General features: G+C 40.8%; 1 protein-coding gene across 4 annotated transcripts in view; it reads left to right on the forward strand.

The window, feature by feature from the left end:
• The first annotated feature begins 1389 nt into the window (after positions 1 to 1389).
• Dclk2 (doublecortin like kinase 2) overlaps positions 1390 to 27838 on the forward strand; it is a 155948-nt gene continuing 129499 nt past the window's right edge. For 3 of the 4 annotated variants that reach the window (XM_020155263.2, XM_020155270.2, XM_074041272.1), the window contains exons 1-2: positions 1395 to 2388; positions 21222 to 21556. In XM_020155263.2, the coding sequence (XP_020010852.2) occupies positions 1968 to 2388; positions 21222 to 21556 (756 nt within the window). In that variant the 5' untranslated portion in view covers positions 1395 to 1967. Of the gene's footprint in view, positions 2389 to 21221; positions 21557 to 27838 lie in introns of all 4 variants that reach the window. The other variant, XM_020155277.2, reaches the window with a different exon arrangement.

The following is a 27838-nucleotide window of genomic DNA, read 5'->3' on the forward strand; positions in this document are numbered from 1 at the left end:
CTGGGCCTCCTAAGAGCACTCTCATGGTTGAGCCATCTTGGAGGTGGGTCTTCCAGCCCCTGTTGATGGTCTTCATGCAATCACATGAGACAGTGAGGTCAACTGTTCCCACATTCCTGACCTGCTGGAACTGCTGAGATAATGCATGTTTATTGAGGTAAATCACTACATTTGTTACTAGAGCAATAATAATCCCAAATCTGCTTTGCCTAAGAAATACAATGCAAATTTTCATTTGGCATAATTTGTTTTAATGAGATTTCATTAAAGACTTCAAAAGGGGTCTTTGCCTAAGAAAATTGGCTTGAATATGTCCTTTAACAAAACCTTTGTGGCATCGGGGGCACCAACTTCTAAGATGTTAAAGGTTGAGTGGGTTTCTGCGCACCTTCTCTTAGTTATTATGCACTTTTATGACTCTGTTCATTTCAAGTAAAACATTTATGTCTTTCCACCATGGAGGTCGGTTTGAAATTGCTGTTTAGGGGCACTGGAAGAACCAGGTGCTGAATAATTAAGGTTTCACATATCAGATTAGGACAAAATATCTTTGAGCTTCATTTTTCTCCAATGGCAACAGAAATAACCTTTTTCACAAACCTTGGGAAGTCATGCTTTTATTGTTGACTCTTCTCTACTAAAATAGGATTTTCAGCGGCTGATGGATGCTTACAAACGGTGGACTGCTTTTGTAAAACGCTCTTTGACATCAGTAAAAAACACTTGAAAGCAGGCGAGTTGGGGGAAGGGCGCAGGGATTCTCTCACCTCTGCTTGGGCATCCCAGTGCCTGGCACACGGTATACCTTCCATAAATGTTTGTTAATTAAATCGATCTCGCAGATACCAGTAACTTCTGATCACTCACTCATTCCAGGTTACTGAACCTACCACGTTAGCTAATCTGTAATGGACACTGCGAAGGCTGTTATCTCAAAAGGATTTTTAAACAAAGCAACAAATCTGTTGTTTTTAAAAAAAAACACCTTGTGCCCAACCTCAACGCAGTGTTTCGGATTTCTGCCCTAGTTTGACCTGGGTTCCTCACCGGGAAGGCGGGCTAAGGGATATGCTTGCTGCCCTTGAATCTCCTTCCTTTGTAGCTTTTTGGCCTGCGCGGTTCCGTTTCCCAGGCAGAGGGGCGCGCGCGCGCGCGCGGGGCTGCGCCCAGGAGCGCGCGCGGCCGTGGCTGTCAGGCGGGCGGGGCGGCCTAGGAGGCGGAGGAGCGGCTCCTCCCGCGCACATCGCCCCCGCGAGGACCGGCCGGGCCCCTACTTCCCTCCTGTCGCCCCTCAGGGTGGTTTAGCGTCCCTGGGGGGTGGGGTCGGAGCCCCCGCCCCAGCCCCAGCCCTGACAGCCCGCTAGGCAGCGGAGCGGGCGGGAGCGCGGATGCTCGCGGGCGGGCTGGGCCGGCGGGCGGCGTGGGAGGCGGGCTGCAGGGTTTGCCTCTAGGGCCAGGCTGTGTGGCAGGAAGGGCCGGGGCGCGCAGGAGGCGGCGGGTACCCCAGGCCTTGGGTTGGTATCCCAGCCGCGCCTCTCCCCTCCCCTGCCCGCTCTCGGGAGCCGCGGGCGCCGAGCTTTGTGTGCGCCCCGGGCCGGGCGCGAGCCTGGGGCGGCCCAACTTTGCGGCTCCGGGCCGGCTCCCGCGGTAGTTGTGAGGCGTGGCCGGGTGGAGGAGGCGCTTGGGGGGGCGTGGGGCTCCCCAGCTGGCGGCACGGCCGGAACGAGCGGCCCTGGACAATGAGCTGGACAGCTCGGCGCTGCGGCCACTTTTAGCTGGGGGCGCGGGCGGCCCCGCGGGCGACCAAGTGGCCCCACCTGCGAGGGGAGGGCGTGACGCGAGAGCCAGGTGCCCCGCTGCTTTAAGGCCCAGCGCAGTCAGGCGTCCCAGCCCTGCTGCTCGCACTGCTGCGAGGCTAACCCCGGGCGCGTCGCTGGTGCAGAGCTCTCCGAGCCCGGGTGGCCGCGATGGCCAGCACCAGGAGTATTGAGCTCGAGCACTTTGAGGAACGGGACAAAAGGCCGAGGCCGGGGTCGCGGAGAGGGGCGCCCAGCTCCTCCGGGGGCAGCAGCAGCTCGGGCCCCAAGGGGAACGGGCTCATCCCCAGCCCCGCGCACAGTGCCCACTGCAGCTTCTACCGCACGCGGACCTTGCAGGCCCTCAGCTCGGAGAAGAAGGCCAAGAAGGCGCGCTTCTACCGGAATGGGGACCGCTACTTCAAAGGCCTGGTCTTTGCCATCTCCAGCGACCGCTTCCGGTCCTTCGATGCGCTCCTGATGGAGCTCACCCGCTCCCTGTCAGACAATGTGAACCTGCCCCAGGGCGTCCGCACCATCTACACCATCGACGGCAGCCGGAAGGTCACCAGCCTGGACGAGCTGCTGGAAGGTAAGAGGGGCGGGCGCGGGCCGGCAGGTGCGGCCTTGCGCGCCAGCAGGTGCACTGGCCGCCGGCTTGCGCGCAACCCCACCCCCACCCCAATCCCCGCACAGCCGGGAGCCTGCGGGGGTGATTTCCAGGAGGCCACGGGAACTCCGTGCTTCTGTCAGGTCCTCTATGTAGGCTGTGTGCGGGGCGCCCACGCAGATGCTTTCTTTCCTTAAAAAAAGGAGGGGGAGGGGGATCCCAATGGTCAGAGTCCATTTCAAGTGTTGATGGCACCTCTTAAGATTAACCAATTTGTTTTTGCCGAAGTGCAGACTATTTGGGAAAACGGCTCTCCCGTGAAGAGCTGGGTCATGCCCTGGGTGATTGATGAGCTCTGGTCACGGTGTGAACCCCCAGTGCAGGCATCTGTAGTGTTTCCGTGTTAGGATCCTGCTGTCTCCGCTCTACTCAGCTGTGGTTGTGACAGGCCCCAGGTTGGTTTTCCTGGGTTGGCTTACTCCAGAAGTCACTTGAGATTGAGAGGGGTGATCCTAGGCAGCAGGTCGCACCTTGGCTGCATCTCAGATCACACTGGGGGTCTTTTAACAATATAGGTACCTGGCCCTTGTCCTTTAGATATTCTGATATGTTTGGTTTGGGCATTTAAAGTTTTGAAAGCTGCCAAATGATTTTTGATGTGCAACCAAGATTGAGAACCACTGCGCTGAAGGATTTTCCATAGATAGTTGGAAAGGTGAATCAAGGTCAATGTCTCCTACTTTCTCCCCTAAAGAGAATAGCTAGTTAAAATGGTAGAGGCTGTGAGAATCAGCAGTTGGGGCCTAATATAAACTAGTAGCCCTGGTGTAACAGCCATGCATCGCTCTAAGGGCTCCTTGGCGGTATATTGAGCCATTCTTGGACACCTGTGATGTTTACTTACTCGTAATTAAAAAGCCGTTTTCAGTTCTACAGGGCACCCAGATAGATCAGGCGGACCCCACTTGCCTGATCTGCGCACTGGACTGCATGCTTGCATGTGTCTGGCTCTCACGAAGCTTTCTTAATGCAAATGGCGCATCCATGTAACCAAATGGTCCAGCCAGGTAGCCATAGCCATGGCTAGAAGGAAACTGATCATCTCAAAATACTCCTGTTTCATATTCTAAAGGCATTATCTCCATTTTACAGATGAGGAAACTTAAGCAATGTATCTGGTCTTGCAGTGTCTACAGCATAGGCCTTTTCTGCACTTCATCCTAATTAGTTAGTGTAGCCACACTGAGGAGTCCAGAAAGTGGCAGGGTTTCTCTATCACTGTTATCAGATATTTTCCTGGTTCTGGTTAGATGACAGTCCAGCCAAAATTAAATTCTCTGCAGTGTGTGTGTGTGTTCACACATTGTCCTGGTTGGTAGTGCTTTGGTTTTAAAGCTTCAGAAAGAGGTAAAGAGATCTATAGGAGTATAAGTAAGATGAAGGTATAGCCCTAAAAGGGCCTTATTGTTTTTCTTAATCATGTTAAATACTTAAAGGAAACCTTTACCTAGATATTTCTAAACTGAATAATCACTTTTCTGACTGACCCAAGATCAGAGTAGCAGCCCTGTGGAAGAATCAAGGCAATGGCTATTGCTTAAGCACTGTTACTCACATACCCTTTAGATACTGTTCTGGTGTGGTCTTTGAAGAGTCAACAGTTTTAATATCTTTCTCTGAAGGAATTTTTTTTGGCAGTACTGGGGTTTTGAACTCATGGCCTAGTTCTCCCATTTGAGTCAGACTCCCAGCACTTTTTGGTTTTTAAATTATTTTTCAGATAAGATCTTCAGCTTTTTGCTTGGCCATCCTCCTCCTACCTGTTACCTCCCACATACATAGGAATAAAGGTTGTAGTCAGCAAGCTTATTTTTTGAGATAGGGTCTTGCTATCTTTTTACTTGGGCTGACCTTGAACCGTGATTCTATCTCTATCTTCCAAGCAGGTGAGATCTGAAGAGATTCTAACTGTGTATTTGTTTTATAAAATTAAGGTGCTTCAAAGGTGAGTATCATCATAGGAGAGATGATCAGAATGACCATTTTCCACATTCATTAATGAGAGCACATGTTATATACTTAGTTTGTCACTACTCAGGATGAATAGCCCACTGGGTTTAATTGTTAAACTATGGTTTCAACTACAAATTGATGATTGACAAATTTCCTTCAAATAGTTCATTCACTGATACTTGGAGGATGGAGATTTTGGAAAAACTAACTATGTGCGGTCCAAATCACACCTCAGTATGATAAATACAATTATAACAGATATCCGTACAACAGATGTTTCTGTGGCTTTGCTCACTTGTTTCAAGTTTTAATGTAATGAAATTACTGCAAGAAAATTTGGTCTTTTTTTTTCTGTCAGAGGAGAAGTCTTTCTGATAGTAGATCTTTGTCTAATTCTTGAATTTCCCACAAAGTGATTGGAATACACCATAGTAATGCTTTGTTTTTAGGACAGTAAATAACTGTACATAATATCAGTCATTCCAGAATGTAAAAAAGATTTCAAATTTTAGTTAAAAACATGTGCTCAAGCATTCAGAATTTATCATGTAGAATTAGTAGCCAGCTCTTGGTGAGGTTATTCCCATCAATAAATAGCTTTATAGTATTGCCTAAGTCATCAAAATTGGAGGCTTTGTTTTGTTTTAGTTGTCCACTTTTAATAAAGATTCTCCTCGGCACTATTTTACACCACTGTATTTGACTCTTCTCCCCTCTGCCTCTTTCATCCCATGAAACTTACAGTTTAGGAGATACTTTTTTTTCTTCCCCTAAATTATCTTCAGTGAGGAATGGAAAGCAGTGACTTAAGATGTGAGGGCATGAGCACTAATTCAGAGCCACAATCCCATATAGCTCAGAAGACAAAAGATATTTGCATGGCCTACAGTTTTTTTCTTCTGCCCTGGACCTTGACAGTCTCTGGAAACTAAAAGCTGTTCTGATGTTAGCACTACCCTAAACCAACAGGTGCCTTCAGACTATTGATTTACCCACATCACTGGGTTAATTTCACTGAATCAATGTTGTGTGTTCCTGTTTATTCTCTACAGCTGGATGGGGTCCTCCTTTCAGAGGAGGACTTTGACTCCTAACAGTCAATACTAGGAAAATCAGGTTGAGTCATCTGAAGCCTAAGCCAGCCAAGCTTGGAGTATCTCTAGTGGCTTACTGAGGATGTCTAGATGATGTGTTCCTAGGTTCTCTTCTATGGGACTGAGTCAGAACTCCAACTCTAGTTCTGTTCCAGGAGACTTCTTCCTTTCTGAGAATTTTGCCTGTGTTTATAAAATTTTGATGTCCTGAAGAAATATAACCGAGGACAGAAGAAACCAAGTCAGGATTGCTAGTTCTACTAACCGTGGCTTTGAGAAAAATTTCACCTTAGATCTCTGGCATCACTGTCCTTTTCTGTAGGATGAGAGGTTGACAGATCCCCTCTCCATGTTGGGTCTCTTTTGACCTAACAGCATGTACACTTCTCCTATCTGAGTGGTTATTCATCGTGCATGCTGACCTGGGCTGTCTTTTCCTAGCCATGTCTTTCTCCCGGTAAACTGATGAGTCTGCAGATGTCCCACTACCAAGTGAGGAGGGCCATGTGTGGCTCTGAAGTGTTTGCCAAGAGCCAAAGAGATTCACAGTGACCTGTTTCTGCCTCTCTCATTCCAAAGTAAAATGTCATTTGATGTTATTTGTATCTCTTATTTCTCTATAAACAATAAGCTGAATTTTTGGCATGTGAGAATTTTGCTTTTTTTGATACCTTCATTTCTTTACTAAATTAATTTGAATATTCAAGAAAAATAAGATTCTAAAGAAGTCAAGCACCTCGGATTCTCCCATCAAGACTAGTCTACTGCTCCTGTTGGGTAGGTCATTGTCTTGAAAATGTAGTTGCTGGGAGTCTTTAAGTAAAAATGAGTCTCCATCATAAACTAGATTACACTTAGGTTTTTTTTTTTTTCTTTTCCCTGAAAGGTAGTTTGAAAAAAGTAGTAGAAACTGAGCTTTGGGAACATGTTATAATGAAGAATGAAACTTAAACCTATGAAATATTTGTACATGAAGTCAAAAGCAATACAAATTAAAGGCATATATGACAGTTTGCATTCAGCAGTTTAATGCTGAATCTTTGATCCACGAAGCCTTCTTTACCTGCCTGGCTTCTGATACTGAATCTGTAAGGCCTGCTTCAAATACTACCTCTACATGAGTATCTCCTGCTAACAGGTTAATGGAGGGCATAATGGTTGTGAGTCATTGTTCCACGTGCTGGGGTACAGTCTCCTCCCTCAGGTAACCCACATCCTAAGGGAAGAGACAGTGAATGCACACACATGGGGTTTTAGCTGAAGTATTGGAAACAAAGTAGTAATGAGATGGAGAAGGCTTCTTGGAGGAGTGGACATTGTAGCCAAGGCCTGAGGTTCAGTTTATAACTCTTCTCTGCTGACGGCACGTTTCTTTACCTGTCTTCCAACCTCGGCTTTGTAATCTAATTAGTGGTACATTAGGTCTGCCTTTTGCACTAGACTGAGAGCAGTTTGAGGTCAGGGATCTTAGATCCACAATAAATTCATTGATTAGATGATCCAGAAATGGTTTTGCCCTTAAGTTCCTTAGTTGTCAAAAGAAGTTTTATACAAATTAAGGTTGGATTTATTTTAGCTAAATCAAAGAGTTCATAGTTGAGGAAGATCTGTGCTAACTTAACAGTGCAGAGGGAATGACTCTTCTGTAATGTCTTCTATAAATCTCATTGTCCTCTTCATTTCCTTAAAGCAAGGAAAAGCATGTGTTATAATACAGCTGCATAATAAGCTATTTCTAGAAGTAACAGGAAGGGGAATTCTCACTTGAATCAACTACAGGGCTAGGGGAAGAAAGGGAGTGTTTAGGAGAACATTTATGAGATTAGAGTATGAAGTGGTGATACTCAGGAAGTTATAAGACAAGATCAATATTTCATGAGGCAATGGAAGTGGATATTTTATGGTCTTGATATATTATATAAAGGACAGTAGATTCTCTTGGACAGTGATTGTCAAACTGCTTTCTTTATCACCCATGGGGCCAAGAGGAGTCTGGCTACATCTTTTTTCCTCATCTCTACCCACCTGTGTGCCCACCACATTTTTTTTTTAAATCTCTTCTACTGGTAAAGTAAGCCATTTCCCTAAGGATTAGAGACCCTTTTATTTTCATCATTGCTACCATTTACTAGATGTTTTATGTGCAATCCTTGGGTAGGGTTCTTTGCTTGTTTCATCTCATTGCAATACTTGATAAAATAGGCCTGTGTTGTCCTCCCCATTTTGCAGAATGGGAAATTGAGGCTCAAAGAGGTAAAGAAATTATCATCTTGTTCCACTGGCAAGAAGTGGGACTGGCACTTGAGTCCTTTTTCCCTGGCTTCCCCTACCCCCAATCTCTTCCAGAGCTGGGGATTAAACATAGGGTCTTGGCCATGCTAGGCAAACACTCTATCACTGAGCTACATCCCCAGCCACCCTTGAATCTCTTTTCTCCTAAAACCAGTATGTTCTACCACCTATGAGGAGATGGAGTCCATTCTGTGGGTGGGGCTATAGGGAGGTGACTATTTCATGAAACAGTTATTTCATAAAACAAAGCTGAAATCCACTAGTGCTTTTATAAAAGAGCCCCCAAGAGAGTTTGTTTGCCTCTTCTGCTATGTGAGGGTGCAGAAAATGGACCCTCATGAGACACTCAGTCTGTCGGTGCCTTGATTTTGGATTTCCCAGTCTCCAGAGTGGTGAGAAATTAATTTCTGTTACTTGTGTCACTTGGTGTATGGTACTTTGTTTTAGCAGCCTGAATGGACAAAGACAAGCCTATTTCACCTTAAAGTTCAATGATCTTGGGAAGTGCTTCAGGAGGTGGGAAAGAGAAGTGATCTTGACTGTTTAGCCTCTTGTCCTCTTTAAAAGTTGACCAAGTAGGACACAGTACAAGTTTGTAATCCCAACATTCCAGAGGTGGAGGCCAGCTTGGGCCGCATAATAGACCCTGACTCACCATAAAAACAAAAGACAAAACAAAAACAACAACAAAAAAGTTGGCCAGGTGTTGTGATCAAATGAAGTTACCCAGCTTTAGCTGGATTTTGTTTTGTTTTTGAGAAGGGGTCTTGCTATCTACTCCAGACTGGCTTGGAATTTGCTGTGTGATACAAGCTGGCTTTGAACTTTTGATCCTCCTGCTTCAGCCTTAGTTTTTTGTTGTTGTTGTTTAGTTTTAATAACATATCAGTAACATGTAGGAGGATATTCTCTCTCTATATATATTCTCTGTCCTCATGAAGAATTACAAAGCCAGTGGGACTGGGATCACAGTTGTCTTAGTCCATGCAGCAGGTACTTCTGACACGTGATGCTGGTTGAATTGATCTTACTTTTGTGCCAGGTATTTTGATGGGTAGGTATAGGTAGATGTAGGTGTTTTAATCAGGTTCTATACCATTTGAGTATCATGTCCCCAGCAATGTAGGTGTTTTCAAAAATCTTTTGTGGCTAAGACAACCAGCTGGATACTTGGCCAGATTTACAGAGATAGAATAAGTTGATGCAAAAGGCAGGTATTCCTTGCCCTTTTCTAGTTTTAAAGTTTTTTCAAGAAAAAATGATGGAACATGTTTATGTTTTTACAATTTATCAATTTCAGTAATGTGGTGATGCCTCTCTTGAATTTTGTCTTTGGATAACTATCAAATTCTTGTACCTTTATTTCTTGTGTATATGTTTAAATCCCAAAATTATTTTCAGTTCCTGAATGTTTCTAATATCTGCTTTGAGTTCTCCACCATGGCTAAGGTTTAATTTTGTTCACCTGTGGCATTCTTATTTTTTATCTTTTTTTCTTTTTTATTTTTGGTGCTGAGGATTGAATCCAGAGCTTTGTGCATGCTAGGCAAGTGCTCTGCCAGTGAGCTACATCCCAACCCTAGCATTCTTATTTTAAGGATTATGTTTAGCAGTATTTTTATACTTAGTTTTTAACACATTCTGTTAACTTGTTTTCTATAAATCAAGTGTTTAGGGCTAGAATCTAGATGAGTGCTCCTTCATTCCTTTAGATACAACTTTTTTATTCCTAATCCAAGATATTTGGCCTGTTAGCCATGTTTTCTATAGCCTGAATCAGAACATTTATTATATTGTAATTTGTCAGAACCTATTGCCTATACACTGAAGAAATGGGAAAATACTGGTTTGGTGAAATCAAATTACATATTTTTGATTACACTGTAACATTTATTAACATCTCAAAATAGCTAAAATAACCTAGTTTGACCTATGTTTTGATTATGTTTGTTATATTTTGGTTGAAAGTGATTACAGTTTATCACAGTATACATTTTAAAATATGCCCCTGATCTCTCCCTTACAGCACCTTTTTAAATAAAATTACTTTAATTTTTACATAACAACAATGTAATTCTTTCTCACAGACAGTGATTAATATTCTCTTCCCTATGTCATCTTAATCTCTTAACAGTAGTCTGTTCTTAAGAATCAAGAAATGAAAAAAGAGTTTATAGAAACTCTTTGCTGGCTATGCTGATGTCCATTAAGCCTTTGTGGGAGATAGGACTTGGGGAATAACCTAATGTATACTTTTCTCCTATTAATTTAGTGATCAGAGTCAGTAGCTAGAAGGTTCCATATGAATCTCATTATATCTTTAAACACTTAGCAGTTTTACCCAATGGCTGCTTGATAAATTGCAGTGGTCCTCAGCATCTTACAACAAAATCTGTATTCTCATAACTTCTTTCCTCTAATTCTTGACACACCATTTGGATCTACAGAATAAGGCTTCTTCTACTGCTACCAATTCCTCTTCCTCCCCCTAGCTGTCCTCCCCCTCTTTCCTCTCCTCTTCTTCCTCCTCCTTTCCCTGGTCCTCCTCCTCCCAGGGCCTGTGAATTCTGAGCTACTGAGCTATACCCTCGGCCCCCATTCTACTTCTGTAAGGCAGCCTGTCAGATGGTTAGACAGTGGTCATGTTTTTCTCTATTTTCCCTTCCCTTCTGTCCCCTAAAGATTATTGCTACTTTTAATAAACAAACATCTAGTTTCTGAATCTCTCATCACTTGTACTGAATCTTTTTGAGTCATTTATTATTTATAAAACTTAAAGCTTTGCTCTTAGACTCATAGAAAGATGAAGAAATGAAGTGGGAAAGTGTTAAGTGAAGGATTGAGTTTTGTCAAATGCTTTTTCTACATTGAGATGGTCACAGTTTTTTCTTCATTCTGTTAAAATGTTGTTTTCAGATGTTGGGAGAACTGTTGAGGGAAGTTTCTCCTCTGTTTAGGTAATGAACCAATTGAAGGACTGACCCTAACCATTATGCCTCAGTTTACTTATAAATATTAGATAGACACATGTCAATTTGATGCTCTTTCAGTGTCCTTAAGGTTGCAGTGTTTCTTTCTCTACATACGCACTTTTAAAATGGATACATGGTGACTGTACATATCACAGTGTGACATTTCAATGTATGTATAGAACTGTAATAATCAGATCAGGGTAATTGGCATCTCTCATTTGAGACATTTATTATTTTTTTTGTGGGAACATCTAAAATCCTCTCATGTATTTTGGAATATTCACTTAATTCTCTTTAGCCATAGTTGTCATACTGAACTGTAAAACATTAGCAGTTATTCCTCTAATCTGAGATTATAAAACTTTAATAATGTTTGGGCCACTTAAAAAAAATAAGGGCTGGAGGTATAGCTCAATGGTAGAGTGCTACTTCACACACACAAGGCTCTGGGTTCAATTCCCAACAACACCACTACCAACAACAACAACAGAAATATAAAAATCTAACATCCAAGTTTCAGAAGCCCAATATTGCCTTAAGTAGTTATTGTCAATTAAACATTTATAAATATAAGCAAATATAAATATTTGAGTAGGTGTACTTGTGCAAAGGTTTTACACACCAAAACAATCCGAACACACAGACATTATAATACCAACAAAACTGCATGACCAATAAAAAGGTAAACTAGTAGAATAAAGCTACAGACACTGTTGCACAAACTACGTGGGTGTTTCCAGTGTGACCACATTACTGACTGCTGAATTTGCTGTGATGTATTTCAGAGTGCCATGTAATGAGTCAGTTTTATGCTGCTAATGAGCCTTTATTCCTGCAGCATAAAAGTATGTCCTCTGGCCTTAACTTGCTATGAACATGACTTTTACAGGCGGAAATAGCTACAAGGTATACCGTGCATCTATCTGTAGGTTCCCAGCCTACCAGGACATTAGATATAACTCTTTCTCAATGGGCAGAGTTTTCATTTTTCAGTTTTAGCTAATTTCTGTGGTCTTAAATTGAATCCCAGATTTTTATGCTGAAACATGGGCAGGTGGACATACCTCTTTCTTCAGATATTCACATGTTCAAAGTAGCTTTGTACCCCTCTCTTGCTGGGAAGTACCATAGACTGTACAGCTGAATGTGATGTTATGATCACTTTGCTCAGCCACTTGCCTTCAGGGATATTGAAAAAGCCTTGGTCTTAGAAATCTTGTTTTTGTCCTCAGCAGGTGAACACAACAGGGATCTCCAGAGAAGTGGCATATGACTATAGTGTGGGATCGGCATTCAGGCCAGAGTAGTGTATTTTGTGCATTACTTTATTGATTCCTTTAATTTTAATTCTGGCCACAGTACAGTTAGGGAGTCCAATTAAGTTGTTTGCCACAACAGACTTATCAGTCTCAGTTTTCTCCACCCTGTATTTTTCTTAACCAACTGGGTGTGGAAATGCTAAGATTTTGCTGATATTAAACCTAAAGTGTCTGCCTATGCTTTTTTTTTCTCTCTTCTTTGTCCCCCTCCCCCCACCTTTTCTCTAAGCATGATGAGTCTGCACTATTAGGCTTATAAACAGGTTTTCTTTTCTTCATAAGGTTGAGAGTCTGCTTCCACTGTAAGAGTTAGGTGTACTCTGAGTATCCTAATTCTATATAACTGAATTTCTGCCAGGAATATCAAGATACTTTGTAATTATAAGGTAGTTAGTGGTATTCATATAAATATGTTCTGTAACAGAGGCAAGTGAGAGACCTTATAGTGACTGACAGAAAAGTAGGCTAGCACAGCTAATGCTGAAATTCCCACTGTGAGATGGCAGTGTAGCTATTCGTCATTTATAAAAGTAACTTTTTATTGTGATTCCAGTACTTAAAAGGAGATCTACCTCCTAATGAATTTTTTAAAGTGTACAGTGCAGTACTATTAAATATAGTCACAATGTTGCATCGTGGATATCCAGAAATTATTCAGCTTCAAAACTGAAACTTTGTAACTATTAGACAGCAACTCCCATTTCTTCTCCCTCAGCCCTGGGCAATTACAGTTCTCTTTGCAGGGTCTCCAAGCCCACTGTATTAATAATGTCTCCTGTATGTAGAATAGTGAAGTATTGGTTCTTCTATGCCTAGCTTATTCTGTTTGTCATAATGCCTTCCAGTTCTTCCTGACACAGTGGGACTCCCTTCTCTTGTTAAGAGTGAATGATATTCCACTGTGTGTATATTCTACATTTTAGATTTTTCTCTTATTACTACACATTAGTTGTACAAGAGGGTTTCATCGTGATATTCCCTTACATGAATATAATGTGTTCTGATCAAATTCATCCCTCTATTCCCACATCCTGTTTCTATCTTATAGCTATATAAGTAATGCTGTAGTGAACGTGGAAGTGCAGGTACCTCTTTGAGGTATCATTCTCTTGGATATATACTCAGAAGTCAACTTACTGCATCGTGTGGTATTCCTATTTTTTTATTTGGGGTGAGGGACGGGGCTGAGGATTGAACCCAGGACCTCATGCATGCTAGGCAGGTATTTTCCCGCTGAGTTACATCTGCAGCCTGGTGGTTTTGTTTTTAATTTTGAGGAACCTTAGGAACTCCCTCTGCTGTTCAAAGCATTTTGCATTCCCCCAACAGTGTGCTAGGGCTCCAGTTCCTCTGCATTCTCCCCAGTGCTTATTATTGGTTAGGCTTTTTGGTTTTTTGCAGGATTGGGGTTGAGTTCAGGGTCTTACTCTTATTAGGCAGGCAGGTGCTCTTCCACTTGAACCACACCTCCAGAATTTTTTTTTTTTTTCAGATAGGGTCTCACATTTTTGTTTGAGGCTCGATCTTCCTACCTATGCTTCCTGTGTAGCTGGTTATACAGGCATGCGCCACCACACTGGCTTATTCAGATGAGTCTTGCTGACATTTTGCTTGGGCTGGCCTTGAACTGTGCCTCCTGAACAGCTTGGATTACAGTGTGCCACTTTATCTGACCCATCTTTTAGGTATTTAAGAAATTAAAAGAAATTATAATGGTCTTCCAAATATGAATGAGATGATATCTCAGTGTTTTTTCTTTATTGCATTTCTGTGATTAGTGAAGTTTGGCATCTTTTCATATAACTCGTTTGTCTTCTTTGGATAATTCTTCATATTATTTGCCTGGGTTGTAGCTCAGTGGTAGAGCATATTCTTAGTATGTGTGAGGCCTGAATTTAATCCCCAGAATCAAAAATACCATACACACAAAAACCAAAAAAACCCACTTTGCTCATTAAAAATTTTTTTACCATTTTTTCTGGATTGAAAGATAAAAATCACATGGTCTTCTCAGTAGATGCAGAAGGTAGAAAGAGCACTTAGCAAAATTTAGTACCTTTTCATGAAAACCTCAATAAATTAAGTATAGAAGAAATTTACCTTTAAATAATAAACACCATGTGTGAAAAAGCTCACATCATACGGAGTGGTGAGAAACTGATAACTTTTCCTCTGAGATTGGGAAGAAGACAAGGGTACTGCTTCTTACCACTTAAATATTCAACACAGGACTGAAAGTCCTAGCAAGAAAACCAATGCAAGTCAGAAGAGAAGTAAAACTGCCTTTGTTTGCCGTTGACTTGATATTTTATGTAGAAAACCCTAAAGAGGCCAAAAAAAATTGTTAGAACTTATAAAGAATTTAATAAAGTTGCAGATAAAAAAATCAGTTGATAATCCATAAATTATCAACAGACTATCCAAAAAGGAAATTTAAAAAGCAGTCCTGTGTATAATGTTAAAAAGAATAAATAGCTATGTATAAACTTAACATAGGAGGTGAATGACTTGTACTCTAAAAACTGCAAAATGTTGATGAAAGAGATTGAGACAAATAAATGGAAAGATGTCTTGTGTTCATGAATTGGAAGACTTCATGCCAGTAGAATTTCCACATTACCCAAGTAATTTCACAGATTCAGTGAAATTAGTATCAAAATCCCAGTTGTTTTTTAGAAATGAAAAAAAAGTCCTAAAATTTGTATGGAAACACAAAAGACTCAAATAACTTAATCAATCTAGAGGCAAAAGAACAAATCTAGAGCCATCGTATTTCCTGATTTCAAAGTATACTACAAACATACAGTAATTAGAACAACCTGATTATGAAAACAGACTTTCAGACCACTGGAACAGAATAGACAGCCCAGAGATAAACTCACACGCTCATGGCCAATTGATCTGAAACAAGAGTACCCAGAAAACACAATGAGAATATGACAGGTTCTTCAACAAATGGTGCTGGAAAAACTTGATATCCACATGCAAAAAAATGAAATTGGACCCTTATCTTACACCATACACAAAAATCAATTCAAAATTGTTTGAAAATTTAAATGTGGATTCTAAAACTGTAAAACTCCTAAAAAGAGGCTGGGCACAGTAGCTTGTGTCTATAATCTCAGTTATTTGGGAGGCAGAGTTCAGAAGGGTCACGGTTCAAGGCCAGCAGGACAAAAAAGTTAGCAAGACTCCATCTCAAACAATAAGCTGGGCACAGCGGTGCACACCTGACATCCCAGCTACTTGAGAGCTTAAATAGGAGAATCTCTGTGTAGGCTGACTTGGGCAAAAAGTGTGAGACCCCATCCAAAAATAACTAAAACAAAAAGGGGTGTGGAGGCAAGGCTCAAGTGGTAGAACACCTGCCTAGTAAGAGCAAAGCCCTGGGTTCAAACTCCAGTGCAACTTGTAAAAAGGTAAAACTTCTGGAGGAAAGTATAGGGGAGAATTTTCATGTCATTTGATTTGGCAATGATTTCTTACCTATGACCCCCAAAAGCAACAAAAGAAAAAATAGACAAGTGGGACTATAGGATAGCCAAAGAAACAAAGGAGTGAAAAGGTACTTACAGACTGGGAGAAGACCATACATCTGACAAGGGGTTCATGTCTAACAGTAAGCTGAGGTTTTTAAATGTTGAGGAATTACTAGGATATAGTTTAAAACATAGATATGGAACACACTTTCCATTGATTAAAAAGCACACTTATTAGTTTACAAAGTTACCTTGGGCTCTTGATGTTTCAATGGTCTGAAGTGAGAAAAAAAAATAACATTGATAGGTACTAGGTCCCCCTTAGTCCTGCTAGTTTTCCTAGATAACCTGTTTCCTTGATTCTTAGATTTGTTTATTCATTAGTCATTCATTCATTTTGTGCTGAGGATTGGACCCAGGCCTCACTCATGCTAAGCATGCACTCTACCAGTAAGCTACACCCTCAAGCCCCTCCTGTTGCTTTTTGTTTCATTTTGTTTTGCAGTGCTGAAGTTTGAACTCAGGGCTTCACACTTGCTAGGCAGGTGCTCTGCTGCTTGAGCCACGCCTCCAGCCCTTTGCTTTGATTATTTTGGAGATAGAGTCTCACGTTTTGTCCATACTGGCCTGGATCTCAATCTTCCTATTTTATGCTTCTCACTGTGACTGGGATGACAGGTGTGTGCCAGACACACCCAGCTTTTTCTCCTGTTGAGATGGGGTCTCATGAACTTTTTTGCCCAGGCTGGCCTTAAACCACAATCTACCTGATCTCAGTCTCCCAAGTAGGTAGGATGACAGGCGTGAGCCACTGTCAGCCTGGTGCCTGTTGCCTTTTGATGGACTGTCATGACCTGAGAGTGTCTAGATGGTGTGTGAGGTCCTTCAGCAGCTTGACTTTGAGCCCCTGGGGTCACTGTATGTAAATAGCTGCACTGTGCATGTTATTTTAGCTAGAAGCAATGCAAATTCTAGCCAGTACAGAGTATGTAAGTTTGACTTGGAAATAATCTACTGCTTACTTTGAAAATATCCTTTGAGTGCTTGTTGTATACCACATACCGTGCTAGATGTTGGTAATATGAAGAAGGTTTTAGAAGAAACTTCTAGTCTAGGTGGAGGTTTGTAGCCACAGATGGTTTTCAGACTCTCCTATAAAATTACAAAACCTACCTGTGTGTTCTGATGCCACTGTCAGTGATTCTGTCTCAGGTGAACCAGGGTGAGCCTTGGGCACCTGTATGTATGAAGCAAAATCAGCTGATTTTTAAGGAAATTCTTTATTAAAAACCACTGGGTTGAGGCGCAGCTCAAGTGGCGTAGTGGTTGCCTTGTAAATGCAACATCCTGGGTTTAATCCCAGGACTGCCAACCCCTGCCAAAAAAAAACCCCAAAAACCAAAAAACAAAACCAAAGTAACCACTGGGAGAGTCAGTTTAAAAATGATCGATTATGAGAAATGAACATTTTGTAAGCTCAGTATACAGAAAGTGCCCTAAGACTGACATGATTTAAATTTCTTTACTTTCAGGCTGGGGTGTAGCTCAGTGGTAGTGTGCTTGCCTGCATGAGTATGGCTCTGGTTTTGATCCGCAGCACTGCACACACACTCACAAATATATACACATATGTTTAGGTTGCTAACTATGCCTACAGAATGTTGTTTGTGGAACATATGCACACAGCCCACTCAAGTGTCACCACCTTTGTGACTACGCCACATGAAGAAGTGGAATATTTCCAGCACCTGAGTTGTGCCTTCTGCATCCCAGCTACAGCTCTTCCTCCCACAAGGCTGCTGGACTGACTACTTTTCTTTACTTTTTTTTTTTTAACCAGTTACGAAGTCATCCCTAGTCAACACAGTTTATCTTTTTCCATTTTGAGCCCTTTAGATGTAGAATCCTATCACATATATTTGTCATTTTTTTTCTCACCATTGTGGTGGTGGCTTTTTGTTACTGTAGCAAAATACATGCGGTAATCAGCTTAGAAGAGAAAGGTTTATTTTGGCTCAAAGTTTTGGAAGTTTGAGTCTGTGATCAGATGGTTCCATTGCTTTTGATCTGTGGTGGGGATTGAGTGGTGGAGCAAAGCTGTTCACTTACTTCATAGTGAAAGAGAGAGGAAGAAGTCAGAGTCCTAATGTCTCCATCAAGGACACACCCCCAATGACCAGAAGACCTCCTACTGGGCCAAACCTCTTAATAGTTCTACCACTTCCCAGTAGCACCAAGCTGGACAATAATGCTTTAACACATGGGCCTTTGGGGGACATTTCAGATCCAGACATGCCACTTTTTTAAAAATCAAATTTGTACAAGTTGTCACTTTAACTTTAATTTTTCATTTTCATGACTGTATACCGGCCCATTTTATTGCCACACCACAGTTTATACATTCCCCTCCTATTGGACATGTGAGTTTGAGTTGATTCTCATCTTTGGCTGTTAAACAATACTTTTATGAATGCACGTGTGTGTCTACTGTGTCTATGTGCACAAGTTTCTCCAGGATGGTTCCCTTCAGTGACTTTCTGGGTTGAGGGATATGTGTGTTGTTAACTTAGTACAGGTAATACCAGTCAGTTTTGAGTAAGAACATCACTTGAAAATCCTTTCGGTGTGTAAGAGTTCCTGTTGTTTTACCTCCTTGCTAGGGGTGCTTAATTTTGATGGCTCAATGAGAAAGAGGCAAGGGAAGAAGAGGAGGAAGGTTATGTCAGGCATATAAGAACAGGTGAGAACAAGAAGGTGTGAAGAGTTTGGGAGGATATTGAAAACAGTGATACACCACAGCTATGGCTTTAAATGTTACAGCCTGATTCCCAGGTGACAGTGCTGAGGTGGGGCCTGTAAGGTCATGGAGGCACCGTCCTCAGCAGGGACTGATATAGCTCTGGCACTACAGGGGAAGCTGGGTTGGGTGTCTGGTGGCTGTTGTCATCAAGGTATGACATTGTACTTTTAAGGTGTAAATGCCAGTATGCTGCAACATTGGGCTGACCCCCAAACCATGTCCTGGACCTGTGTTGCTGAGTGGTGGGTACCAGGGATGCCAGCACCAGCATGAGAGTTGGTGCACAGTTGGTTCTCCATGCATATTGTGAGGGGGAGTGTAGGTTTAACAGAAAATCTTCTCTGTGAACGAAGACCTATGTGAGGAAACAAAATGCAGATGAACTCAAAAATCAGCCGTCAGCCGGGCCTGGTGGCTCACACTTGCAATTCCAGCTATGCAGGAGATGGGGACAGGGAGGACCATGGTTCAAGACCAGCCTAGGAAAAAAGTTAGGTGTGGTGGTGTGCACCTGTAATCTCAGCTGCGCAGGAGGTGAGGTAGGAAGATTGCAGTCTGAGGCTGACCCCAGCCAGACCCCAGGTGAAAAATAACTAAGGGCTGGGAGCATGGCCAGCCAGCCAGCATAAGGCCCTGAAGTCAACCCCCAGAATCACCAATAAGAAAGAAAAAGAAAATTGGCTGTCCTGATTGATAAGTCAAATAAGCAGGGACTAGTTGGTGGGGGGAATCTGATATTTTAGATGTATTCACTTCTCGCCAGCATTTTTCTTCTATGTATTGCCCCACACTGACTGACTGACTTCTCCCAGCCTTTTAAAACAAGTACTTACTTTCTCTTGCTAAAGACTTCTTTTATTCTTCTAGCTCACATTTTGGGTCAGAACACTACTAAATTTTTATGGCATGTAACAATAGTAAGAACTCTTTGATGTGTCAGCTGCTTTCTCTAGAAAGTGAAAGTGAAACCATAATTGTTTAATTTTGCCCATTAATGCATGTATGTCCTGGGCAGCTTTAGTTTGTTGAATTGGTGCGAATTTTCACAATTATGCGCCATTTTTCCAGATGATTACACTGTGGAAAGTGACTTAGAAGACTGCAGAGATGCAGAACCCCTAACTAAGTGGTGTGGGGGGGTTCAAGACCCTGGGGTAGAAGCAGAGTCGGGCTGGATTGGCAGCACCCTCATTACGCCTTTAATAGCAGACATTGCTGTTCTTTTTACACCCTTCTGGCGTGCCTGATCTGTTACTGAATTATTCACACATCTTGGAAGTCTCTCCGGTTCTCTGTTAATCCGGATTCCATGAACACTGTGATAATAGTTAAACATAATATTTATATTAAGAGGTTTTCCTCAGCAATTCCCGTTCATTATTTTGGTTATTGTTGTTGTAAGCATTTATAACAATTAAGACTGATCTAATTACTATAGTAAGAATGAGCCTATCATATTAAATATATGAAAGAAGTTGGGTGTTGGGGGGGGATTTGGTTTTTTGACACAGGGTCTTGCCATGTAGCCTAAGCTGTCCTCAAATTTGCAATCTTCCTGCCTCAGCCTTCCAAGTGCTGGGATTATAGATGTGTGCCACCACACCTGGCTCAAATAATATATTCTTTTTGAGTTCTAGCTTAGAGAAAAAATTAGCATGTAACCCTGTCATTTTGTTTATCAAAAAGGTAAGAAGAAAAGAATTGGGAGACTTCTGAGTTTTCTGGAAAAAAACAAACTATGATTTCTCATCATACAATTTTATAAATTTTGGAACTGAAAAAAATAGTAAACGTTGATAAACCAATTGGTAAATCATATAGCTTTTATGCTGTACTCAATAAAAAACTCAGCAAAGTCTCCATCAGTAATGAACACATCATTTTAAGAACTTAGTATCTTCTGCCATTGAAGTAGGTATAGAAAAGATCTGTTTAAATCTGTTACTTTAAATTTATATTCCTTAAGGGAAAAATTGCTGGAAGTATGTTTCTTTGAGCTACCAAAACTCTTCCTTCATTCTTGTGATGCTTCATTAATTAAATAATGAAGTTAATTCTTCATTATTAATGAAGAATAATGATCATATAACTGAATATAATTAAGTCAGTTATATGAAAATGTAGTGATTGATGTTTGATTAGGATTAAAATATATAATCAGAAGAATTTTTTCTTATGAGTGTGTTCTGTAATATAACAATTTCTATCAGAATACTTGTTTTGTTGTTGAGAAGGGGGGTCTTGCTATGTAACGCAGGCTTACCTTTGAACTCATGATGTTCCTACCTCAGCCTCCTGAGTGATTGGGATTACAGCAGTGTGTCAATGTGTCTGACAAGTGTGAGGTTTTTTTATTTAAATAATTAGTTGGGCTGACGGAGTGGCTCAAGTGATAAGAGCACCTGCCTAACAAATGTGAGGCCCTGAGTTCAAACCCATACTGTCAAAAAACAAAGCAAAGTTAAAAGTTAGTTAATAGGTTTTTGGAAATAGGAAGTACTTCAGTATTCAGCTGTTTTACTTCACAGCTAATGACACAGAGAATCAAAGTGTGGAGAAATGAGTTATCCATATGACATGGTCAAAATAAAACACAGATCCCACTCTAATTTCTTGGACTAGTGCTTTTCACCTGTAATCCATGTCATTCTCTCAAAACCAATCTAGATACTATTTAAAAGGCAGGGGGGGATGGGAGAGTGCCAAAGGAACAGGGCATGGTACATCCCCTGCAGTAGACGAAAGTTGAGTTCATTCACTTAATGGGCCTCCAGCAACTGTCCATCAGAGGAAATGCTTCCAGGGTGGGGATAACTGTGCTAATGAGATTAATTTGTCCCTTCCAGGTGAGAGTTATGTGTGTGCATCCAACGAGCCATTTCGTAAAGTTGATTACACCAAAAATATTAATCCAAACTGGTCTGTGAACATCAAGAGTGGGACCACCCGAGCCATGGCTGCTGCCTCCTCTGTGAAAAGCGAAGTAAAAGAAAGTAAAGATTTCATCAAACCCAAGCTAGTGACTGTTATTCGTAGTGGAGTAAAGCCTAGAAAAGCCGTGCGGATCCTTCTGAATAAAAAGACAGCTCATTCCTTTGAGCAGGTCTTAACTGATATCACCGAAGCCATTAAACTAGACTCAGGCGTGGTCAAGAGGCTGTGCACACTGGACGGAAAGCAGGTAAGGTGTGCTCACCTGCACCTCCATCTCACCCTTAGGCTCCCTGTACCCTGGCGGCAGCAGAAATTCAGTGGTCTATTGGAAATAGTTGTAGTAGACCTATTTAAGGTGTGTATATCTTAGCCTTTATTGAGAAAAACTGAAGGGGCTTGCGTTTGTCCTACTATCTCAGAAATGCATATGGAGAAGTCTATCTACACTCCTCTGGGCTATGGAAGGAAAATGTAGATTTCTGAGGAAATGCGAGTTGAGCAGGTCTCCTACATCTGATGGGATGTTTTCTGTTTTTGAACAACAGTTGATTACTACAGTTGTTATGGACTTGGGTATCACAGAAGTCAAATAAATGTATTTTACATATTTAGAAAAGCCTGTTCTCCCCACTTACCCATAATAATGGAAAAGGCATTCCAAAAGAAAGTACTTCTATGGGGTGTTTATATAAGTTTCTTAGGAAACAATGAAGGCAATTAGTCAGCATTTCTAAAAAGTGAACAGTCACTTCGGAAGATCACGTGAGTGACTTAGCAGCAATGAGTGCATCAGGGAATTCAATGAGCTAATCACATCACTCCAACACCAGAATAGCAGTTATGTAGATGGTGGATTTTGCAGTAAGCCAAGTATCATTCCTGAAAAGAAGCATGTGGCTTCTGAAATGTATCTCCCCCAATTTCCATACAGTTAAATCGTTTATATTTGTATTATATTAAAAATTAGTTTCCAACATTAAATTTCTTCGTTCCATTTTGTTTCCTTCCCCACTATACCTAATTAATTTTGAAATGTTTGGCTGTTGTGGTGTTGAGAATGAATAATAATAAAAACACTGGGACAGTGTCTTCCAGAAAAACACAGAATAGCTTCTAATTTTCTAAGATCAGATCTGGTTGCTAGAGTGTTTTCTACATTATCAAAATTTTAAAAATAGGTTCTGGGGGCTTGGAGTGTAGCTCACAGGAAAGAGTGGTTTTAGCATATGCAAGACCAAGAATTTAATGTCTAACACTAAAAATAAGAAATGAGGGATAGGTTCTGAAGATTATAGTAAATTAGGGCAAGATGAGAAAGTTCTAATTAATTAAATTGATGATTAAAAGGTATGTACTTCATAGTAGTGTGTCCCCAAATGGATTCACAGTATTAATGAAAAGAGACATTTACACAGTGGAGTTAACAGCACAGCACAACACAAAAAAAGCTTAAGATTCACTTTTCCTGAAACTTTCTCAATGGAACCCCAGCAGCTCAGCAACTAAGAGATAGCATAGATAAATGGGACTTCATAAAACTAAAAAGCTTCTGCTCAACAAAAGAAATGGTCTCTAAACTGAAGAGACCACCCACAGAGTGGGAGAAAATATTTGCCAGCTACACATCAGACAAAGGACTGATAACCAGAATATATAGGGAACTCAAAAAACTGAACTCCCCCAAAATCAATGAATCAATAAAGATATGTGCAAGTGAACTAAACAGAACTTTTTCAAAAGAAGAAATTCAAATGGCAAAAAAACACATGAAAAAATGCTCACCATCTCTAGCCATAAAGGAAATGCAAATTAAAACCACACTAAGATTCCACCTCATCCCTGTTAGAATAGCCATCATCAGCAACACCACTAACATCATCAGCGAGGATGTGGGGTGGTAAGGAACCCTTGTATACTGCTGGTGGGAATGCAAACTAGTACAACCACTCTGGAAAAAAATTTGGAGGCTTCTTAAAAATCTAAACATAGATCTACCATATGATCCAGCAATACCACTCTTGGGGATATACCCAAAAAAATGCGACACAGGTTACTCCAGAGGCACCTGCACACCCCTGTTTATTGCAGCACTATTCACAATAGCCAAGTTATGGAAACAGCCAAGATGCCCCACCACTGACGAATGGATTAAGAAAATGTGGTATCTATACACAATGGAATTTTATGCAGCCATGAAGAAGAATGAAATGTTATTATTCACAAGTAAATGGATAGAATTGGAGAACATCATTCTGAGTGAGGTTAGCCTGGCCCAAAAGACCAAAAATCATGTGTTCTCCCTCATATGTGGACATTAGATCAAGGGCAAACACAACAAGGGGATTGGACTTTGATCACATGATAAAGCGAGAGCACACAAGGGAGGGGTGAGGATAGGTAAGACACCCAAAAAACTAGATAACATTTGTTGCCCTCAGTGCAGAGAAACTAAAGCAGATACTTTAAAGCGACAGAGGCCAATAGGAGAAGGGAACCAGGAACTAGAGAAAAGGTTAGTTCGAGAAGAATTAATTTAGAAGGTAACACACATGTACAGGAAATTAATGTGAGTCAACTCCCTGTACAGCTATCCTTATCTCAACCAGCAAAAACCCTTGTTCCTTCCTATTATTGCTTATACGCTCTCTTCAACAAAATTAGAGATAAGGGCAAAATAGTTTCTGCCTGGTAGCGAGGGGGTAGTGGGGGAGAGGGAAGGGGTGGGTTGGGGGTAAGGGAGGGGGCAAGGGGAAGGGGGAAGAAATGACCCAAACATTGTATGCACATATGAATAAAAGAAAAAAATAAAAATAAAAAAGATTCACTTTCCCTGTATGTGAAAATAAATTAGGCCACAGGAAAACAAGGGTGTAAGATAAACTAGACAGGCAATTATCGGTGGGCACAGGGAAGACAGATATTTAAGCTACCTAACCGAAAGAAGAATGAAAGCCTAAATATGCCCAGGTTGGTAAAGGATGCCATACAACAGTAATGCAGATGCGATCTCAAAAATGAGAACTCAAAAGAGCTCCAAAATGAATGGCAAGCGGGGAAAATATAAGTGAGCTAACGAAAAGTTTGAACATCTAATCAAAACAATAACTACTGAAATTTTAATAGTTATCTGAACATTTTTGAAAAGACTCCAGACTAGAAATGTAAGAATGTTAAATGAAAACACAAGCAACTTAGAATCATCAGCATGTCCAGAATCCTGCACTCTGACGGGGAAGACATGTGCCAGTAATTAAAAGATTGCCTTCTGCAATCTGCTAAGAAACCTCATTGGACCTGAGTGCTGAGGATATAACATAACAGCACACGTGAGTAATTTCCCAAGGATGCTACGAAGCCAGTTGACAAAATGCAAGATCTATGTTCAGTTAAAGGTTTAGTATTTAAAAATAGTGATTTCTCTTAAGTCAAAAATGTTCCCTGTCTGAAACAAAAAGCCAGTATATTGCTAAACAAATACAGTACCAGAAGTTATTTCTCTAGCAGTCAACTCCAAATAGGACCTGAAAGCTCCAGTATTCAGTTCCTCCTGAGTTTTATTTGTAAGTTTAATGCAATTTGAGCAAGAATCTAAATGAGATTTTGGAGTAGAGGTTAGGGAACCTGCCAAAGTGATTTTAAAAGCTAATCTGGAAAAAACAGACAGGAAAAATTTGGAAATAATGATTAATGGGCTCTCATGCTACCAGATATTAAATCCTCCTCCTCCTGTACCAAAAATTAATTCCAGGTGCTTTAAAAATATGTATGTCAAAGTGAAAGAAAAGAACTAAGAGAAGAAACAGCAACAGCTATGTTGGAATAGGAAAGGATTTTCAAAGCAAAAAAGTAGTGTGGAAATCACAGAGTTGGTTGGACAGAGTAAAAAATTTTAAAATTCTAGATGTCAAGCAAGCATGACATATTTTATTTTGAGTTGTAGTTTAATATAAAAAGGCAAATGCTGTAACAGAAAAATGGATAAAAATCTAAACAGTCTGAAAAGAAAGACTTATAAATGGTACACATTACAAAGTGTTCTGGGGGTTGGTTGTAGCTCAGAGGTAGAGTGTTTGCTGGCATATGTAAGACTCTCGGTTGGATCCCTAGCACTGTCAAAAAAAACCAAAACAACAAAAAAGCAACTTGTTAATTTGTATAACTATACCAAAATTGGTGGTACTAGAGGTTGAACTCAGGACCTTGCAGCTTGCTAGACAGGTGCTCTCTCACTTGAGCCATTCTCCTAGCCCCTTTGCCGTTGTTTATTTTTGAAATAGGGGCTCACTTTATGCTTGCACTGACTGTATTTGTGCTTGCCCTTGTAGTTGAGATGACAGGTGCATGTGACTATGCCTCCAGCTGTGGTCCTCCTGGTCTCTGCCTTCCAAGTAGCTAGGATTACAGGCCTGAGGCACCCTGCCCAGCTCCAAAGTTCTTACAATTTGAGCTACACGGTTAACATTAGGAATTTATTCTAAGTAACCTAAGGTGCAAACATATTATGCAAGAATTTCATCCCAGCATGAAAGCAAAAGATTGTAAACAGTTTAAAATCTCCAAATAAGAAAATAGTTAAATGACATTACTAGAGCATACGTATGTACTAGCCATGGAAATTGTGTTTAAGAAAGTACTTAAGACCAGAGAGAATGTTAAATGGAAAACCCAAGAAACAAATTCTGCATGTTTTTGATTTCATGTTAAAAAAGAGAAAAGGAAAGGAAGAATAACTTTTTAAGAACCAATTGAGAAGGAAACAGGATTATAGCTGTTATCGAAAATCAAACATTTGTCATCGTGATTTCCCTTGTGTCCTTCTAAATGAAATTCAAACACAATGTGTAAGTCAATCCTTAAAATTTGGGGATGTGGCTATAAAATGTGACAGTCACCACTTTTGTCATTGTTTATACCTTATGAACTTAAATATTTTCCATGTGCAAAGAAAAATGATCTATTTAAACTTTCAAATCATATACTTCTTTGGAAAAATTCCAGATTTGGTGTTTATGGGCACAACTTTGGAGACTGCATTTTCAGAGTGCCAGGCACCCTTAAACACTGAGGTTTTCTTGGTGATTCAATATTGCACTACAGGTGGACTTGCTGTTTTTCAGAACTTCAAGTCTGTTTTTGTTTGATATGTATTAGGAGGAGAAAGCGAACATTAAATCTTGCTTTAAAATAGCATAAGGAATTATCTTATGTTTAAGATTAACGCAAACCTTGAAAGGGGATTGTTAATTTTGATTCTTTCCATAAAATGATTTTTTCTATGGGTTAAACTATTTGCTCTCGGAACATTCTTAAGAAAAGGACAGCTCCCTTCAGTAAAGAGAAAGGAATAAAAAAGGAGCTGAGATCTGTTAATCAGCTCTTTTTGTACATTTTAGACTATCTGCCTTATACTTGAGGAGGGTTTTTTGTTTGTTTTTTTTAAGTGGGGGAAGGGCTGTTCTGGGATTTGAACTCAGAATTTCAGGATTGCTAGGCAGGTATTCTACCACTTGAGCCTTTTTTGTGCAAGCTATTTTGAGATAGGGTCTTGCTTTCTGCTCAGACTGTGATCCTCCTAGTTTAAGCTTCCTGGGCATACCATCATGCCCAGTTTTTTTCTGTTGAAATGGGTCTCACAGACTTTTTTTGCCTGGGCTGGTCTGGCCTGGCCTGGCCTGGCCTGGTGCCAAGATCCTCCTGATCTCAGCCTCTTGTGTAGCTTGGGATGACAGGTATGTGCCTCTGTGCCCAGCTATTGGTTGAGATGGGGTCTTGCAATGGTTTTTGTTTGTTTGTTTGTTTGTTTGTTTGTTTGCTAGGGTTAGCCTCAAACTGATCCTCCCTATCTCAGCCTCCTAAGCGGTTAGCAGTATAGGCATGAGCTACTGGTGACCAGCTTTTTCTAGTTATTTTCTACCCAAATTTGTTTTCATGTAAAACTAATCTGAGCTTCGACGCAAGGATACAGATCAATTATCTTTTAGGCAGTTTACCATAAACAGTCACTGACTTCATCCAGATACCTACATGGGTCTTAAGGGCCTGATTTTCTTTTATGGGCCCAAAAGCTTTTGGGCTTAAAGACACAGTGGTGTTTTGTGTGCCAATAGCTTTTATGTTATATCAGGGTGCCTTGAATTTTTTTTCTTCTTTCAAAATGATCATACCTTCCTACTAGTATTGACTCTACAATACTCATGCATTTAAACTCTATAAAATCACTTCAAAAAATCCTATTTTAGTGTTTTCTCTATATTAATCAGGTTTTCTTTAGCGTAAAGCAGTGAGTTTCAATCGGGTCGGTGTTGCTCCAGAGGACATATGATGTGTCTAGAGTAATTTTTTCCTTGTCACAGCACAACTAGGAGCAGGGATTCTACTGGCATTTGGTGAGTAGACACTAAAGAGGCTGCTGACCATCCTCCGGTGCACAGGAAGACCACAGAATAGTTCTTTGGGGTCTCACATTTTAATGATGCAGAGATTCAGAAATCCTGGTTTAGAGTAAGTGAAATGATTCAAAAGGAAATGC

The sequence above is a fragment of the Castor canadensis genome, chromosome 9, assembly GCF_047511655.1.
Source record: "Castor canadensis chromosome 9, mCasCan1.hap1v2, whole genome shotgun sequence".
Lineage (NCBI taxonomy): Eukaryota > Metazoa > Chordata > Mammalia > Rodentia > Castoridae > Castor > Castor canadensis.